Source organism: Poecilia reticulata, chromosome 20, assembly GCF_904066995.2.
Source record: "Poecilia reticulata chromosome 20, P_reticulata-male-v2, whole genome shotgun sequence".
Classification (NCBI taxonomy): domain Eukaryota; kingdom Metazoa; phylum Chordata; class Actinopteri; order Cyprinodontiformes; family Poeciliidae; genus Poecilia; species Poecilia reticulata.
The window spans coordinates 23,831,516-23,852,203 of record NC_088849.1 but is presented as its reverse complement, the minus strand read 5'-3'; the positions used below and the strand labels follow the sequence as shown (position 1 = coordinate 23,852,203).

Here is a 20,688-nt window from a genome sequence, read left to right as displayed (position 1 = left end):
CTGACTCTCTTCTAAAAGAGATTTTCTTTGATTTACAGACAAAAGTATTTTCATCTTAAATGCAAATCCAAATGTTTTTCGTATAGTTTTGACTTTATTACTGCTCTGACTGAATATGTTGTTTGAACAAATGAGATTGTTTGAGCCTTTACACTCTAACGATTAATCGACTACTAAATGAGTTGATTATTTCAGTAATTGATTAATCACAATTAATACGATTAATCGTTACAACCCTACCTTAGTAGGGGTTATTCTAGTGACTGAACATTGTCATATTTTATACTGTATTTTAAGTGTCATAGATTTGCATTTTATACAGACAGTACAACAAATTACAGCTGCTGTTTTCTTGATAAATGTCATTTATCAAGAAAAATTTCTTACGATTTTAATTTGTTTTCACAATAAACTTAAGTTATTGATGTTAAATAAAAAAACAAAACAAAGTGTTATTTTTGCTATTCACTTTAACTTTGAAATTATCAGATTTTCTAGACTTTGAGTTAATTTTTTTTACATTTATGAAAAAAAGAACAATTTTCTAGAATTCTTGTTTTTTAATTTTTCCAGAAATTAGATATTTTCTCTGACACTTGGAAATTTCTTTCTTTAAAATTTTTGAGATTGATCTAAAATGTTTGCAAGTTTTTTTCTTGCAAATTTTCAACTTCCGAAGCGCAGACATTTACTATTTTTTCTAGAAAATTTGAGATTAATCTCAATCTCTTGAGTTTTTTTGGTGGAAATTTACTTTTTCTGTCAACAATGACCATAAAATGCTCCCATAAATATCAGTCAACATGATGTTTACATTGGACAATATTTGCTAATGTCCGGCGTGTTTTCACAAACTGCTGTTTTCTTCATAATCTTGTTTATGAGAATAGTTTTTTTTAAAGATAATGGAACCAGCAGCACAATAAAAAAATTAATGATGCAGAAAGTAGCATGCAATTTATGCAAAACCAGCAATATTTGCCAATCAGAATCATAACCACAAACTTTCATAGTGTCTAAAAATAAGAGGACACTATGAAAATTCAGGAATTCATGCTTTGTAGTGACTTTGCATAATGTTTGTCAGATTGGCAACGTGCATCTGCAAGAATCTGCATGTTTTGTACATTGTAGTAAAAATAATTTCCTCTTGGAACCAAACCAAAAACTCACCAACTTCAGACATTTCACGGACGCTGGCGTAGTACACCTCCTTGTCGAATCTGGGCGCGTTGTCGTTGATGTCGTGGATCTTTATGTTGAACTCGGTGTCGGGTTCGAGTTCTGCGTTGGTGTTTCTGTCCAGGACCTTGGCGTGAAGCGTGTACATGGCTTTCTCTTCCCGGTCCAGCCGCTTGGTGGCGTGGATGTCTCCGGACTTCTCGTCGATCAGAAACAGGGTGCCAGCCCCGTCTCCGGTCAGGACGTACTTCACGGTGCCGTCGCCTTTGTCCGCGTTGGAGTGCAGCTGGAAATCAGAAGACAAGTTTGTTCAATACAGAGAACAAACTTTAGAAAGTAATTCTGTCTGACTGAAAGGTGGGAGTTTTATTTTTCCACTCTTTTTAAAGCAAGGTTGATATAGGGCTGGACAATGTGGCTGAAAGATTTAGCACTATATAAACATATTACATCAGTCAGCATTGATAATTATTTCTTAATTTCTTGGCATAAATATTTGAAATATTGCCAAACTTATGGAAGAAGATCAGTGCCACTGAAAAAAAAAGATTTCTGACTTTAATCTCCGTTTATAATTCTGAGAAAAAAAGTCAGTTATTTTTTTAGTATCAAGTATCTGGGGATCTTGTTCACGAATGAGTGAAGAAGGGAGCAGGAGATCGACAGGCGGATTGGGGCAGCATCTGCCGTGAAGCGGGCGCTGTACCGGTCCGTCGTGGGGAAGAGAGAGCTGAGCCAAAAAGCGAAGCTCTCGATTTACCGGTCGATCTACGTTCCCACCCTCATCTATGGTCATGAGTTTTGGGTCATGACCGAAAGAACCAGATCACGGATACAAGCGGCCGAAATGGGTTTCCTCCGCAGGGTGGCTGGGCTCTCCCTTAGAGAGAGAAGCTCGGTCATCCGGGAGGGACTCAGAGTAGAGCCGCTGCTCCTCCACGTCGAGAGGAGCCAGTTGAGGCTCAGACATCTGGTCAGGATGCCTCCTGGACGCCTCCCTGGTGAGGAGTTCATGTCCCACCGGGAGGAGGCCTCGGGGAAGACCCAGGACACGCTGGAGGGATTATGTCTCTCAGCTGGTCTGGTAACGTCTTGGGATTCCTGGAGGAGCTGGAAGAAGTGGCTGGGGAGAGGGAAGTCTGGGCCTCCCTTCTGAAGCTGCTGCTCCCGCGACCCGACCCCGGATAAGAGGAAGAAAATGGATGGATGGATATTTTTTAGTGACCCTGGTCCTCTTCCATGCAGTCTAGTGATGTGACTAGATTCTAGGACCTTTCCTGCTTTATCCTGTTTTCCCTCCACGCTGTTATTTTGAAGCAGTTATACGGCACGTTGCCAAAACCTGAACCCAAAGAGGGACAGAGGAGCTGATTCCATTCTAACCTGTGAGAGGTTGAGCAAAGAACACACTTTCTGCCTGCATCTCCCAGAATGCAATGCGGTTCTGGATCTGAGATCAGTGAAATTACTGAATATTCTGTCAGACATATGTATTGATAATTATCACGTGTCTATCACAATATATATATTGTTATTGGTTTATTATCCAGCCGTGGGTTAATGCATGTTTTCATAAATATTCTGTTGGTCTGAAATGCATTGCTGTGTTTTTATTTTTGCAGCAATTTGGAGTAGGGTTGCAACCAACGATTAACAATTAACAAGTAATTGATTACTACTTTAGTTGACAGTCATTTCAGTAATAATAGATTAATCACAATTAATCCGATTAATCGTTTCGGACCTAATTTTGAGTATAAATTATATTATCTGTACGTTCCACACATTTTAACACAATGCAGTGCTTAATTTTGAACTCAATTTGACATTTTAGTACTGGAATATTTCCTTGGCTGCTTTCCAAACCTGCATCTGGTCTATAAATAAAACCTTTGAAACAACGTTGCTATTTAAATTGTAGTTTTTAATTTCTGATGCCTTTGTTTTATCTGTTTTAGAATAAATAGCCAGACTGAAACCCCAATCTAAGAGATTCAACAGATTGGCTCTTTTATTTTTCCAATGTGTACTGATGGACTTGTACCTTCAGGGCACATAAAGACGATTACAAAGTCAGCCTTTTATCACCTGGAGAACATTTCTAACATTAATGTCCAAAGAAAATCTTGAGAAACTTGTGCATGCATTTATTTTTAGTCAAAATAATTACTGTACGAGTGTCTTCACAGATATGCCTAAAAAAAAAAGCAAAAATAGAGCACATTACTCCAGTTTTAAAGTTCTTACACTGACTCCCTGTTGCTCAGAGAATAGACTTTAAATTCCTCTTTTAGTTTATAAATTATTCAGTGGTTTAGCACCAAATGCATTAAAGATCTGTTCTTGTATCAACCTTCCAGACCACTCAGGCCTCCAAACATGGAGAAGCAGAATTCAGTTTTTACGCATCACAAATCTGAAACAGACGCCCAGAAAACTGGAGATGCTCCATTTTAGTTCAATAAAATGTCACAATTTAATTTCAAAATTAGTGTATTTTCCTTTTGTTCTGGGCTTGACACACGCATATCGCGCCAAAACTCATTTTCTCTTGGTTTGGGACCTAAAAACGTGCTAATTAAAGTTTCACTTATTTTACTCACGGTGTTCTGATAATCTTGGTTATCATCAGAAATTCATGCGACTCGTGCCTAATTCAAATGTTTTAACGTCCTTTCAAATCGTCTCGAATATTCCTCAGCTGTTTCACGGTGGTGCATTAAGGCTCCACAGAAACCCCTTGTGAGCGATGAAATAATGATGTAAACCCACCAAGGAATCGGTCTCGGTCTCTAAATCTTCGCCTCCCACTGCGGCGAGGGCGCCATCGCTCATTACTCAAGGTCAAATTATGCTCCGATTTCTCTCCCAGATTGGGCCTTTTAAAAAAAATGAGGAAAATCTGACCCAGAGCAACAATTGCTAAAATTAGTCACCTCTGACCCATCGATCACCTTGAGGAGCCTGGCGGTGTCAGCGAGGAGTAATGGCGCCATATTGTGACAGACACTTGATTCAAGCTCATTACTGCGCTGGATCTGTCAGCAGATATATTTAGAGCACTATCTCACATGGGCTCACATTTTAAATGACAAGGAGTTAGGGACGCGGAGTGTACCTCGGCAGCTTATTAATATTAATGCCTGCATGCTGCGCGGGGAAGTAATTATTTTTTTTTTCTCCTGCGTGTGGAAGGAGCGATGCCAACAGCACAACTTTTGGATGGAAATCAGAAAAACGCAACGCCAAACCGGTCCGCCGCCGTTCCCGGGGAGGCATTAGAGAACGAGGACGACGTTCGAAAACAAGACGCCGTCAAGTTCAAATGAGCAGTAGATGCGGGATTTGGCTCTGTATTTGAAGAAAATTTCATGCAGATGAACCCTATTATTCCAAGTCTATTAAAGAAGAATATCAGTCCGCTTGAATGTTTACTTATTCATTGTCGTGAATTTGAATTCCCTCCTGAGCTTTAGGCCAGTGAACCAAGGATTTAAAGCAGGATGCTATGGATGTAAAAGCTCCTGCTGTTATTGACTATAATTTATGGGACAATTTAAGCAGGTAGCAGAGTATTTGTATGAATTTCTTGCCCCCGAAACAAGCTTCTCATTCCAGATAAAAAGAAAAAAACGTGGAGGACAGGAATTGAAAATTATCCGGCGCTAGAAATGCAACAGTACGCAGTTTTTGTTAATGCAAACCACATAAAAATAAATGAGAAACAAACACAGAAGCACCTTCTCCCTCTTAAAAACTCATAATTCAACAGTAATCCTTCATCCTCTACTTTGAAACCAAATGTTTATCTTGGGTGTTGCGTGTAGGAGGACGTTGATCTCCTCAGCAACATGAGAGGAACATATTTCATCAACGTTATTCAGAACTGGGACTCTTCAGACTTCTTCTTAATTAGGCCAGAAGAATTTCAGACCACAGGAGTTGCCTTTTTTTCTCCCTCTAAAGCTTTTGATTATATTTTGCACTGGTTTTTTTTTATGTAATCATTACCATATTTCCCTGTCTGTGTTGCTAATCCTGTAAAATAAAAATGAATATGAAAATAACAAACAAGCAGCCATCAAAGACGCCTGTACTTTACCGACGGAGCAAACATGCTTCCTTAAAAACATCCGTCAGTCTTTGGAGAAACTTGTATTTTTAAATAGTGAAAGTTTTCACACCCAAATGAACTTTTTAACATTACAAAGAAAGTTTTCATGTTCAGATGATGGATTCAATGAGACGTCAAACGTTTGGGATATTATTTTATAGCTTAACTCTGCAAACATTTGTAACGGGAACACAGCTGTTGACTTCAGCTATAATGCTGCTTGTATTAAATAAAATATTTAAAGATGCTACCTGCCAAACAGTCCAGTGGGTTTTGATTAATCAGTGGACGCAATTTGTCCCAAATAAAAAAGCCCTCACCTGGAGAAACTGAACATGCGACAAAGTGTCGGGTCTATCATTGAGAATGCACTGCGGACAAAGAGATTTGGTGGAAAATAATAGAAACAAAATGGTTAAAAACTAAAGATCAGGATAGTTTATTCCTTTTCCAAAACTCAAAGTCTGAACAAATGTGAAAGATTGATAAATTCCTGTGGCTGACCTCATGAACAGCTGTACAGCTACCACATGTTCATCTACATGAAGGTTTTAGTCATCATTGCACCGAAGGCTTAGTGGTCAAATCAAAGATGGATTCGTCAAGCTGGGCCCAAAACAATAAATGTTTGCTTTGGCTACTAATGGATGCAGCTTCTTTGTAAAGCGGCAACGTTTTAGGCATGTGGTGCAAATATTCTGACAAAAGTGATCAAACATAGTTCAGATACGTACTAGTAAGTAAATACTCACACGCTTTTTACAAGTGCAAAATGCGCCCAGCACAATAAGCCAAAAAAGATGCAAAAATATGACAGAAAACACAACCAAGCTAATATTTGGAATATTTAAAAAATATTCTAAAAGTAGAAGACAAATATTTACCAGCAAAGCCAATTTTCAGCAGCAGGACAACCTAATAAATCCAGCACATCTTCACGTTATGGCACAGCCGAGCTGCTGTGACTCAAGGTGGTTGAGGCTAACACTAACTAGCTGCTAACACACCCTTGGTAGCTAGCTAGCTAGCTTTTTAGTGTCTAGAATGATATATATAAGTCTTAGATTTAATTAATGATCATCTTAAAAAGTTTTAAATTTAAGTTGGTGAAACCTGCAGAGTATTTTTGTTACATGCTCCATAATTTGTGCAGAAAAAAATGTCTGAGTGGGACACATTAGCCTAGCTGAACTGCTGTGACTCGAGACGGTGGAGGCTACAGCTAGCTAGCTAGTTTTTTTTACATCTATTGCCAGAACGCAGGTCTTAAATTCCATTCATTGTGGTTGTAATTAGTTTTAAATTTGAGTTGGTGGAACCTGCCAATGGATTTAAGTACCATTAAGTTCCAGATTTTTCTAGCTTGGGTCGGAGCCCCGCTAACCTTATTTTGCTGCCTGACTTAGCCGACCTGCTAACGGCTAACGGCTGCCATGATGAAGAGATTTTCAGTTGTTTATGTCACCCGTCAGTAGCCTGATTAGTGAACACCAAACGTTTAGGTAATAACCAGTTTCTGTCCTCTGGCTTGCTAAATTTCTCACTAAGAGCTTCTGCAAACAAGGAACATTTGTGCAAACAGTGATAGCATGAAATATTTCAACATGTGCCAGGAACACAGATTTATCCAATAATACCACAAAAACTCAAAACTCCCTCGCTTTAAAGGCTACAAACCAAAGTGTGCGGCTCTTCTCTGACACGTGAATCTATATTCATGACTTAAATCTATATCAGTTTGCACAGCTTGGAAAAAAACGCCTTGGTAATTTTGAATAAGTGTGGCACAAAGTGTTTTTGCACAGCCTCCCCTTAGAAAATCAAATGTTAGCACATCCGCACTATATTTGCAGAGACTTAGCGGCTCGTCTTCCAAGGCCCCGTTGCACAAACACAGCCTCTTCAAGGCCTTACAACAGAAGCACAGAGGAGAGCCTTGATGAGTTAAATCGCTTTGCACAAACACTGAGGAATTGTCAGTAAAGCAGCAAAAAATCATTGGCAATTCTTGTCAGGTCTCTGGTAAGCATTGCTCGCTGCTGCAAAGAGGAGATAGCAAAATAGAGCACAGAATGGATGCAGAATAATTACTCTTTCTCCTCTCTCTCCCTGCGCCTTTTAAGACCTGGGCTGTGATTCTGTACTGTGCTATAATGTCAGATCTGCAGGTTAAAGTTGCAGCTCGCCGTATCTCTTAATGCGCTTTACGATTTTCCATTACTTACGCAAAAATGTATCAAACGAGGCCTTCCTTTGCGAATTCCCCTGGATGCTTATTGTCCAAATATTAGCACAACAAAGCAAGCTACCTTGAATATTTTAATTTAGGCCAGCACATTTTGTTTACAAGGCACAGCACAATGCAGTGTACCAAGAATTTAATAGGATTTAGCTCACTTCAAACACACCACTCCAGTGCTCCTGAATCCAAAGTTTGCGGCTGTATTGCTCAGCATTGCAAGTGTTCACACTTCACAGCCTCGCTTAAGAAGTAGGCCACCGCAGCTGCAGACAGCACAGTGCTCACACTCACTAATGGCCTTCTCAAAGTATGTTAAAATGAGATTTTTTTTCTTCCTGTTTCTTCTTATGGGAGGGTGGTTTTGCACTTTGATTGCATAGGATATGAGTGGACCAAAAGATACGCCGTGCTTCTTTTAATCACGGCGACAGCTGCGACAAAGCAGAGGGTAAAAGGTTGCAAATCCTACAAACGGAATGAGTAATTGTTTGTCTATGTCATTTTCTGGTATCTGTCAGCAGCATTCGGCACGCAAAAGCCTGAAAACGGCGTGTCTTTTGAACGCTGCGATAAGCATTATTGTGGAGCAGCAGTGCACCGCTTTTCCTTTCAGCTGAGCAGAGGGCTATAAAAGACTGACAGTTCTTTACATCTAGTTTCACTGCCATAATCAAGAAATCAACCTCAAGTGACAGTTAGTGAGCGTGCAAAGGCTGATTGGAGAGGTTTGATTGAATGTGAAATAAACAAGGTTTCCCACAGTGCACTGCAAAAGGCTATTAAGTGATCTTTATGTGGAAGAAGACCATCAAGGCTTTGATAGCTTTGTACAAAACATGAGTTCTTTTCGCAGTTTCATTACTTTCTTTTTCCTGTCTCGCTTCGTTCTTTCTTGCAGTCGACTTTGTGATTATATAATTACACAACGTATGTAATGTATAATTTATGTCAATTATGTAATGGGCAATTATGGGCGAAGGAAAGAAGTGATGTTCCTTAAAAATAACACTGTAATGAGTCAAATTCATATTCTTCTCTTAATCAAGTTTACAGTCTTTGAGGGCAAATTCAAGTATTGATGCTAAAAGTACAAAGTTTCTATAAAATCATCCAAACAATGAGCCAAAAGTCAATTTTAGATAATTGACTTTCCAGATAAATCTTTAGTCTTTCACCTTTACTCCAAAGTCCCCACTGCAAAAGCACACTGCAAAGTCAAACACTGCAAAAGCACAAAATATTACCAAGTTTTTTTTGTCTAGTTTCTAGTGGAAATATCTTAGCACAATTCAAATAAGACAAAACTAACTTACATGTAATGTTTCAGCACGATAAAAGAGCTTGTTTTATGTCAATAATTAATATTGATGGGAAAAGTACTAGTTTCACTGGCAACTTATTTCACTTACATCTTGTAATTGAAATAATCTGCCAGAGGAACAAGTACTTTTTATGTATTTTATACATAACTGAACCTAAAGCAATTGTATTTCCTGATCATTTTTTTATTATTTTCAAAATGGTTGTCATGGAAAATGTATGTTTATCTAATTGCAGTAAAATCTACAATTAGATAAATGTGTTTGGTGTTAAATCATAGCCCATATATTTTAAATCATGGAAATCAAATATATTTTCTTGATCTTTTTGCACACTTTTCAAAATGGCCGCCGTGGTTGTAAGGGAGAATATGTGTTTGCGTTAAAGTCGGCACCAGTTACTGCCAGTGGTGGGCACAGCTAACCAAAAAGATAAGTTCACTAACCACTAAATTTCTAAACAAGCATCCGAGCTAGGCTAGTGCTAAACTGCTAAACACACAAAAAATAACAGAAGCTAACATTAAACACATGAAAAATTACCGGAAGCTAACGCTAATCAGTCTGAGCCACACATCTTCTTCTTCTTCCATTTGACGAATGGTGCGAGACTCGCAAACAGCAAAGTCCTCGTTTCTGATTCTCTTACATATCAGTACTTTAACGTCGTTTGGATAGGATGAGCAATATTACACACATGATGCAACATAAAGTTAAACCAAGTTATGAAAGTGGTTCATATTTAATGCAATAACTGGCGGACATCTTTAAAAATGGCGGTCATATGAAAAACATTCAACCTGATCACTTTTTTTCCTCTGTTACATTTTCCATTTATGTTGTTTGTATTTTACAAACAACACTAACATGCTACTAAACACAACTGTAAAAACTACATGGATATTTGACATATTTTGAATTTGTATGTTTTATGAAACTATATGTATAATTGTTACTACTGAGGTTATTTACTTAACTTAATTTTTTGTGAACTTCACCCATAAAAACAATTAAAATAAAACTATTACAAATAAAATGGCTATTCGTTTAAAAAAAGTCATTTGAACGACACAAGCTCATTTTCCTGAATCAAAATGGACCTTTTGTTGATTTCTTTTAAAGCAAAGTAATTTTTATGTTCAGTAAATAAACGTAACATTGAATATTCAACAGGCTGTTCTCATTTTTTATTCTGTAGCTCTACACTACAAAGACCTGAAAACAAGTAGTAAAATAAAATGTATTCTGAAGTGGACTAGAAGACTGTCTGCTGTGATTTATGTAGATTACATGTGTATTATTGGTGAGGCCTATTCAAACCCCCATATAGATAATAAATCTGAATAAGTTGCAACAAAGGCATCACTATAAGTGCTCTCTACAGCTTGGAGAGGTAAAATGGATTCTCTCTGATCGTGATCTCGAGAATCTCACAATCTGGCTGCCTTGAAAGGTGATAGCCACTGGGGAGAAATCAGAAAATGGAGTTAAAATACTCCTCAGTTCAAGATGAGTCATAATGTTTTAAGAGATTGAATAGACTCATAATTAAATGCGGCCTGTTTGCTATTATCGAACTTGTCAGTGAAATAATATTCTTCTTCCTGTGTTCGTGCTTCCTCTATGAAGCCGTTCTGTTTCTCTGTCACCGGCAGAAGATTGTGGCTGTTGTTAGATTTACCGATGCGTATCGCCACGCCTCCGCCTGTAAAACAAGAAGCACAGAGCCTTCACCAGCACCGCCACCTGTAAATTATTTAACCGTCATGAAGTTCTGACAGTTTAATGACTTTAGACGCGAGGAGAGCGCGGAGACGGCGAATGTGATTGCCACGAAAGTTGGATGCCAAGAGGCATCAAAGAGTTTGGGGGAAAAAGGAAAAGTCATTGATGATTCACCGGATGGCTCCTTTTATACTTCACAGCAGCTGCTTTGCTGCATCATCACATATCAGAGAGTGAATTTATATATATTTTTTGATTGATATGTTTTCTTCCTTTCCATTTTGTCTCTCTTTTCTGTTTATTATACGCTGCACCTTTCTCCTCACCCCCATCAGGATGATAGTTTCTGCAGAGGAAGTTGTCATCCCCCCACCCCTCTCCACTCAACCCTTTCACGAGACACTTGTTTTCTCCGGAGACTGAGGTGCCTGATGAAAGCAAGCCTTCTTCTGAGAAAATTGGGTGTTGACAGTCGCCTCATTTCCCTCTCCGAGTTGATAACGGCGGCGTTCCACCATGCTGCCTGTCTTTGCGGTGAGCCGGTGAGCTGACAGGAACCACTCTGATCTCCGGGACTGCAGATGAGAAGAGTTGTCCCAAAACTCCCTCGGATCGGTTGTAGTCCTTAAATTTGATCTCAAAGCTGAATCTCATGCTGATAATGTGTCCAGCCTCCTTATCGTACTTTTAGTAAGTACGTTTTTCCGTGGAACAAGTTCCTGACCTATGAAGACCTTACTGCAAAGACAGTCTCTTGTTTTTCTGGTCAAGAAAATAAGAGAATGCCCCCTACAAAACAGTTTTAAAAGGGACGTATTTTGCAAATTTGTACGTTTTTGAGCATTTCCATATGAGTCTGTACTGTTTCTAAACAGCGCAGACACCAAAAAAACAAGCTTTTGTTTTTTGGTGTCTGGAAAAGTAGCCATTTCAGAAAACTCAGCAGGCACTGCCCTCTCACCTAGTGACCCTGGCCAGTTACCTAGCAACCCCCGCAAAGCCCAGCCCGTTACTTAGCAACCCAAGCTGAGCTTCAGCACATTTGGTCAGTTGGGTTTTCCTCTGATCTGTGCAGTACAATGGCTGCTGGAAAAGACAAGTGTTTTGTTGACCAATCAGAATTCAAATTCAAAAATACTTTATTGATCCCAAAGAAAAATAAAATGTTTGTGGTAACTTGTATTAATTCAGATTCTTCAGAGTTATTGTAGATAGTGAAGCTTTTTGGCAGGAAAGATCTCCTGTATTATAACGACTCTGCAGAACTCTCTTACTGAAGACACACTATTTTTCTAAGACAGTCTCATGAAGAGCATGGTCAAGGTTGTCCATGGTTTCATTACTTTTATGAAAAATTTTTTCTTTTTTTGCGTCGTCACCTCCAGAGGCTCCACAGTCGTCCCCGTTAAAGAACCAGCCTTGCTGAGCCTTTTAAAATCTCAAACCTTGCAAACCTTGAATGATCTTAGCTTCCTCAAAAAAATCTCCCGTCCAGGCTGTTGTCCAGGCGAACATCTATTTATATTCCTCAACCACCTCCACTTCTTCTCCCATGATGGAAACGGGGTTAGATCTAACCCCGTTTCTCCTGAAGCCTACAGTCATCTCATTTCAAGAAGATGCCACAAAACGGTCAGCTAGATCTCTGTATTCAGCTTCTTGTCCATCTCTGATACACCCGACGACTGCAGAGTCATCTGAATATTTCTGTACTTGACAAAAGTCTGACTTGTGCTGTAAGTCTGAAGTGTAGAGTGAAAAGGAGTGGTGAGAGTACAGTTCCCTGTGGTGCTCCTGTGTTGCTCACCACCTGTTAGACACACAGTCCTTCAGTTTCACAAGCTGTGGTCTGTTGTGAGGTAGTCAGAGATCCACGCCTCCGCCTGTGTCTCTATCCTCAATCTCTTTTTGTGATAATTTTAGTGTTCATGTCAGTTGTGCACAGTGGCGCAGTTGGTAGAGCTGTTGCCTTGCAGCAAGAAGGTTCTGGGTTTGATTCCCGGCCCAGGTCTTTCTGCATGGAGTCTCCATGTTCTCCCTGTGCATGGTGGGTTTTCTCCAGGTACTCCGGTTTCCTCCCACAGTCCAAAAACATGACTGTCAGGTTAATTTGCCTCTCCAAATTGCCCCTAGGTGTGAGTGTGTGTGTGCATGGTTGTTTGTCCTGTGTGTCTCTGTGTTGCCCTGCGACAGACTGGCGACCTGTCCAGGGTGACCCCGCCTCTCGCCCGGAACGTTAGCTGGAGAGGCACCCGCACCTCCTGACCCCACTGAGGGACAAGGGTGTAAGACAATGGATGGATGGATGTCAGTTATCCAGTGCTACTCCACATCCAGCCACTAGGGGGCGTCTGTCGCATTGGTTGCATAGAAAAGGCTTATGGACACACGCAGAAGAATAAACCTTCCTGTTAAATGCTAACAGAAGCTCAACATGTATACCTCATCATTTCAGTCACAGGTCAGTAAATGTGTATTTTAATCGATATATGTTGTTGACTTTTAAGTTTTGAAGATATTATTTGACTACTGAGTCACACCATTTGGTTTCTGATGAATGTTTTTATATAAAACGACATATTCCTGTATGCTAACTAGTGCTAATGCTAGCGGATTTTGAGCATGTCTGTTAAGCTAACTGTCAAACAACTGGAAGACTGGTGAATTTCCTATGAACTTTTTGTACTGATTTAAAAAAAAGGTTTTCACAACATATTACATTGTTCTTGTCTATTTGTTGTAGACACTGGAACAATCAGAACAAACCGTGTTAAGATAAATAAGTTGCTCAAATTAAATACTAAAAGACAATATAGGTAAAAAATAAATAAATAAAATCTGAAAACCGCTATGTTTTCAAGCATTTAGCATATAGATTTTAGTGATTCTAACTGACATAAAAGAAGAAAAGTTTAATTTAACTTAAGATAGTAAGACAAAATGTCTTTGTTCATTAATCATCTAGCTTCAACTGTAAACATTTTCCAAACGTAGGCTTTTAATCAAGCATTAGCTTGCACTTAATTACAAAACTGTGAAGCTTGAAACAATAATTTTGTATTTTAAATGACTTTATACAGAAATTAATGCCTAATTAATATTCAAGCATTTTCAAGAACCTGTTCGAACCCTGTCCATTTTACTTTTCTCCAACTTATACTTTAATATCCTGAGAGAAATGGATAGTAGATACCAGATAATATTCTTCAGTGTTCAATCAGTGGAAGCTTGATTTTAAGTATAACTGTACTTTTTAACTGGATTAGGAGTGCGCTGGAGAGTCCATTGGTATGCACTCATGTGGATCTGATTGCTCCAGTTAGCTCTGCCCGTAACAATCAAGACTTCTGGCAGCCCATCCATCTCCTCCCAATTACATCAAACACTAGCCCAACAAGCTAAACCAGCTATAATTACTCTGCAGACAATGCACTTGGACACTTTACCTTGCCAACGTATTGATGGTCATTTCCCGTGTACTCTTCAAGCAGAAAGAATTGATTCCACATCCATCCCCGTTTGGAACGCTGAAGAACCTTCCCATCACTCTCTGGCATCCCAAACAGATTCCCAATATTCCCAGTAATGAAAGGCAGTGCAGTACTGGGCCACAGGAAATAGAGCATCAACAGGAGCAGAGCTTGATTGCCTATCATGGTATCCAATCGGCAGGGAAATGTCCGGAATGACTTGTGAATTATGGAAATAAGCTGGAAGGTAGCCTTGGCAGAACAGGCATTGTATTTCCTTTCACTCGTGTCCTTTAGGTTTCTGTGAAGAGAGAGAACTGCAGTTAGCGTGGACTTCGTGACACTTCGTGGAGATTACAGCACAAGAGTGCTCTTGTATCCACGAGCTTCAGGCTAAATTTATTCAATCGTAACATCAGTTTGTGCTTCATAAAATCAGTAGCTGGAGAAAATATGACACCAAGGAAAAATATGTCTATCACATGATTTATTTATGAGGGCGTTGAGCCTTAAAGTTTCTAATCTGATGCTGGAATCTCGTCTAAATTCAAATATACTCAAAGTTATACAAAATAAATGAAAAACATATTCAGATATGATTTACAAGCCCATGAACAAGTATATTTTCCATGACATAAAAATGTCAATGCTTTGTCTTTGGTAATGAATTTTAAAACTGATGGAAACCCCATAAGACAGGAACAATTATTCAACATATGTCTACCTTGGAGGCCTAATTGTTTCATTCATTCATTATTTGAAATCAAGTTTATTTTTATAACACATTTAACAACAAGGCAGTTCAAAGTGCTTTACATCGTAAAATCACAATAATAAAGTCAAAACTTGAGAAATCAGTAAATCAAAATCATCAATACACATCAATGTTTCAGTGATTATAGGTCAAAAGAATAATAATACTTTTGATTTCTCGTCATAAATTCCAAATTATGTTTTAAAAAACTGTCCACATTTTGTCAGGGTTGCTATTTTTACTGTTTTTTCCACTGTTTGTTCCATGAGAACATCAATAAATTTCAATACTTTTGAAAATATAATTAAATGGAGTTACTTTATGCATTTTAGTGATTTCAGTGACTTATTTGAGCACATTACAAATAGTTTTTAAGAGCAGTATTTGTGTTTGTGGGACTAAAATAGGAGTCATAAAATGATCGATAGATGATCAGTAGATTTAAATAGTTATTCATTAGTTTTTTTGTTTTAAATACTTGAAACTTTACTTTTCGCTCCACACTGTTGTATTTTATCTTTAAGCAGTTATGAGAAACCTTAAACTACTGCTGCAAGTTACTCAACTCAGGTCGTTGCTAGGTAACCAAAGTTGGGGAGGGTGCTTCTTACAAGCAGGCTGTTGCTAGGTAACCAAAGAGGAAGTTAGTTGATTCCACATCTCCCAGAATTCTGTGCATTTCTGAAATTAACTAATCTTTCAGACGTATTATCTATTGATACTGATATCAATAGATAATATTGATATCGGTATCAATATTATCTATTATTGATAGATAATATCAATAATATTATCTATCAAAATGCAAAAGCCATTTTAGAAGGTTTCTAAAATGGCTTTTGCATTACCTGCTGAGACTGGAGTTATTTGAAGATGGCATCAGTCCACTTTGATTTTGGCCCCATCTGACCAACACCTAGCATTAGCCTCCATGGAAACTAATCAGATGAAAACTTTAAGTGCATTACCCACTACAAGTAAGATAGTATTTGTTCACAACTTTTCCACAGAAACCCAATTTCAGAAGTTTAACATACTCCCTTTTGGGTCGTGAATGAAACAATCGATTTAAAAATGTAATTCACAAGAGACAGAGGCAGAGGGGTAGCTATAGATCTACAATGTACCAAGCTTTAGGAATCAGCTTAAGGTCTCAATGTAATATGTGCTCAGGTTCTCTTTGGTCCCCAATTTGGTCCAGTTTTTCCCTGACCAGTGTCTATCATGTCTATTGTGTCTATCGTGAAAGACACATTGTGTCTATCGTGATATATATTGTTATTGATTTATTGTCACAATGGTGCCCCAAAATATCGCAATAAAACTTGTAAGTTCGTATCGCCTGCCCTTACTTCAGAGTCACTTAAATAGCCTTAAAGAGGCATTTTTGAGAGTCGAATGCATAAAATGTGAGGGGGGAAAATCCCCAGACACAACCCTACATTTTTTTTCCTCAAACTCACGTTTTATTTATGCGTCTCGTTTCACACCCAGTTGCAGTGTGCAGCTTCTCTAACATGTGAAAATGGATCGCGTTGCTCACAGGAAGTCTCATTTTTAATCTACCCTCTTTTCACGACTCCTTGTAATTTTAGCTCTAGTCTATTTTACTTCCTTTAACTGAAGGGAAAAGTCATTGATTTTTGTTCCTACATCAAAAACGTTGTGAATCCACATGAGCATATAAGGAATGGCCAAAAACGACCAAAAATCACCCCCAGTTGCTGCCCAAGGTTTTGTCTGCAGATTAGCTGTTTTCTGTTATTGGCAGTCTTCTTCCAAGACCTCACTATAAGGCTGTATCCCCAGCAGGAATGGCCCCTGACAGGTAATTTGGGTGTGCATGCATAATTTACCGTCTTTTGGGAGTTAATCCTAATAAATCTTTCTGCTCTCTTTAAAGCCATTTGTGAAGGCTGAAGTTGGAGATTTATCCTGAAAAGCATTCTCTGTGAAACTCTGGGACTGCTGAGGCCAAGTTCACACTGCAGGTCTTGATGCTCAATTCAGAGTTTTCATTTTTATTTATTTAGCTGTGTGTGGTTGTTCATACTACTAATTAAACATGACCGCAATGAGACTTAAGTGTGAACAGTTTACGACTTTACTGCAGTCCGCATATGTAGAAGAACGTAGACGTCACACAGCAACGCTCTGTTTACGGAAATACCAATGGAAATGAAGCCATTTTTGGATTGATTTAAAAGTTTATTCAGCAATGGGAGCCAACACTATCGTCACAAGATAACTGCAACACAAAGGAAGCTCAACTTCGGCTACGTTCACATTTAATTGCAGCTTGAAGTGACCCAATCGACAAATGTCACTATTCTGCCTCCTGATACGTGCAAGCAAAAAGAAAAACAACAACCATGGCGGACGTTAATAAGGAATAAGTTGTTATTGTGCTGCCTCTGGTTGGGTAACAACTTCAAAATCGTAAGATAAGCTCCTCCATTAGCATCTACATTTACTTCTGCAAACACTGAGTATTTCTTATTCTGCTTCCTTTTTATGGCAGTTGGCAAAACACTGACATCATTGCGCATGCGGGACACTGTCAGGTCGTTTGCAGCTCACACAGGAGATCACATACAAGTTGCATGGAAGTATAAACAACCATTAACATAAAAATCCACAAAAAAACTGGAACTGAGCATTAAGGCCTGCAGTTTGAACATAGCCAATGGACTTTAGTGAAGCATTGACTGCAGTTTCTGTGGAGAAGTCTGTTTAGGAGATGTAGTCAGAGCTAAGAGCTGTGGGATTATAACGCATTTTAGTGACCGACTTCTTTCATAATTTCCTGATTTACAGCGTCCAACTTTTTCTGATCCAGAATTATGTCTCATGTCAGATTGAAGACACTTTGAAAACAGGTGGATATATCTGAATTTGAAAGTGAAACATCACGGTAACAAATTTTGCTGGATGATAAATTGTCCCAGTAATTACTCCGATAAACAATATTGTTGTTTTGAGACCATTTTCAATAAATATATTGATAATGCCATAGCAGTGCAAGTCTGCTTACTTTAATTTTGTACAAACCAGTTCACACTGGAACTGGAAAAACATTTTAAATATCCAAAATAAAACGTAAAACCCAAAAAAATAAAAAATAAAAACATCAGAATTGGTCCATTTAGACTGCCTTGAAAAAGTTTGATTTTCCTGCTGTGTAAATTTAGCCCAAGTCAGTTCAGCACTTTTGTTCATAGCTTTTAAATAAGAAGTCATTAATGTCTTAAATGAAACAACATACAAATAAAAACAAAACTTTTTGTTCTAAGAATTAAAAATAAGAGCTATTTGAATGTCTTTGCTAGCTCAGGAGTTTGTAAATAATTTGCATACTTGGGGGATTTAAAGTACTTTTGTAATTATGATATGTTGTAGTACAAGTAAGTCATCAAAAAGTATGCATCTTGGTAAAAGTATAACAATAACAAGACATGTTATTGGTATGATAAAATGATGCTAATGATAGTAGGTAGCTTAGTAACAATAAAACATCTGGTTAGTATGGGGGGCCTCCCAAATAAAAATCAGCTTAGGGTCCCAAAAAGCCTTGGTCCGGCCCTGCGTAGGCGTTACACGTCCAGTAGAGTCCAAAGTGTTGTAGTTTCCCAGGAGTTAAAGCCATAATCATGCTGATTGGAGCTACATTTCTCTGTAGGTACAAAATGTGACATAAGTGTGACACGAATGCTGCTGAAATCAGGGGAAGCGCCCGCCTTGCAATTAATCCAGTCTGATGCTTGTGATTGCATTTTCTAATTATCATTCCAGCCCGTCCTTGAGATTTTAATGGCATTCTGGATATTAATCTTTGATGTGGCGTGCCTATTAAGCATTAGGCCAGTGTTTCTTTTTCAAAAATTCTTCCAAACACTCCATTAAAGGATGAATGAGCGCGCTTGAAACCACGCCAGATCCTATAGGGTCGAGCTGAATTATCTCGACTTATTCAGCCCATTAAAAAAGCGGGGCGCATTAAAAGAAATTGTTTATGACTAGATTAACTTGTAGGGAGCTTATTCGGCTTGGCACTACAACACACACAGATGTGGAGGGGACCAAATTGTTAAATATGCTTTTATGGGTGGTTCTCTTTGAATGTTTTCTCTTAATCTTGGCAACTACGCATTCCGGCTGGCTGGCAACAACTTCACCGCGCTCCATTGCTTTAATCTGCAAATTATACATTCTTGTTTTGCTGAATAAGAACATCTTTGATCAGATACAAACGAGCTGTTCATCAGGATCTGCTTCCTGGGAAGAAGAAGGAAAAAAAAAAAAAAAGCGCAGCCTTTGCAACATTGAATATGAATTTTCATGCACATGCCGTCCTAAAAAATGAACATGCAAGCTTGGAGAGAAAACCCAGAACTGAGCTCTGCAACTAAGCACTTTTGTGGATTCTCTAACTCGAGGAGTACAATAATTATAGCTGCAGTATGCTCTTGAGGTAAGCCTGCATAGAAGGTTTTAGAAGCGTAAAATATATACAGCAGAGCTCAAATTTATTCATACCCCTGGTAGATCCAGAGTTAATAGTTTTTATGCAACAAAGAAGTTGATTTCTGATGGGAAATGACACAGGAATCTCTAAAAAGGTGATAAAACAATGTAAACAAATCAATATTCAGTTTCCAAGGAGAAACGTTGGCTTTACAGTAGAGCTTCGACTCGTCCAAAAACTTTCAGATTAGACTTAAAACATTATTTTCAGTGAAATGAAACAAGCTGATCTAATTAAAAGATTATTTTAAATCTAAATCTTCCTTGTATTCTAGTTTAAATGTTTAATGACTTCTTGAACAAAGCTTAACGTTTTCTCAAGAAGCTGCTTTACCAAATAAATGTTAACATATTTTACATATTATTTGTAGAAATACAAAACGCAAAATTTTTTTTTACGATGAAATTTGTCATGCTAAATAAAGCTTTCGATTATAGTGCTATATGCGTATAGTTCCACTTTCTTTCCATGTTCACACTAGTATTTAACTTACATTAAAACAAATCTTGATTAAAATCATTAATTAAAAATCCAAGTTTATCCACTAAAGTCCAGGATGTTATTGTCTTCATGTTTACCACTTTCCTCCAATCTGGATTAAACTTCTCCAATCTGAGATTAACGTAAAAAGTTAATTTCACCACTATATGTATTTTAATATTGGTGGTTCTTAAACATAACTTTAATAAAAATCCAGCTTTTTTACTTGAGGTAATGACAGAAGGAATATTTCTCAGATGGACAAACCTAAAAAAAACACTATATCTTTTAATTTAATCTGCCTGCTGGTATTACTTTCTAGTTTAAACTTAAACTAGTGAAGATATTTTTCTGATCATGATCAACCTTTTCATGCTAAAAGTTTTCAATTAAGCTTATGTCGTTATTTTATATATATATTTTTTTTTCACTTCAATGTTCGAACTAAAATGTAACGCAGATTAAATTAAACCCAGTGAAGTACTGGAAGCTAATGCGATATCTTAACATTAAATGCAGTTTGCCACTTTCTTCCAATATGTATTAAACTCAAGTTAATTTCTCCACTGTGTGTATTAAGAGGTTTTAATATTTGACATTACTTGAGTTAATGATAGAAGAAACATAATCCAAACTTTTTCTTTTTAACAAAAACCGAAATTTATTTAAATTTAATATGTCTGTTGGTTTTACTTTCGAGTTTTAAGCTTGAATAAAGACATTTCCTGGTTAGAATAAACTTTTTAAGCTAATTTCTCCACTATGTATTTCCTTTAATGTTACTATTAGTTATTTAATATTAAAATGTCTTTATATTTAACCTTAATCAAAATACTGCTATTTTTTTTTACTTGAGGCAGTGATAGAAGGAATATTT

General features: G+C 37.8%; 1 protein-coding gene and 1 long non-coding RNA gene across 3 annotated transcripts in view; one reads left to right on the top strand and one right to left on the bottom strand.

The window, feature by feature from the left end:
* LOC103456693 (cadherin-10-like) overlaps nt 1–20,688 on the bottom strand; it is a 41,897-nt gene that overhangs the window by 19,694 nt on the left and 1,515 nt on the right. For both annotated transcript variants that reach the window (XM_081601498.1, XM_008396404.3), the window contains exons 2-3: nt 14,029–14,353; nt 1,174–1,468 (exon numbers count right to left, since the gene is read on the bottom strand). In XM_081601498.1, the coding sequence (XP_081457624.1) occupies nt 1,174–1,468; nt 14,029–14,238 (505 nt within the window). In that variant the 5' untranslated portion in view covers nt 14,239–14,353. The remainder of the gene's footprint in view (nt 1–1,173; nt 1,469–14,028; nt 14,354–20,688) is intronic.
* Nucleotides 10,351–20,688, top strand: part of LOC145549352 (uncharacterized) — an 89,410-nt gene continuing 79,072 nt past the window's right edge. The window contains exon 1 of the long non-coding RNA XR_014085288.1: nt 10,351–13,043. This is a non-coding gene — a long non-coding RNA (uncharacterized LOC145549352). The remainder of the gene's footprint in view (nt 13,044–20,688) is intronic.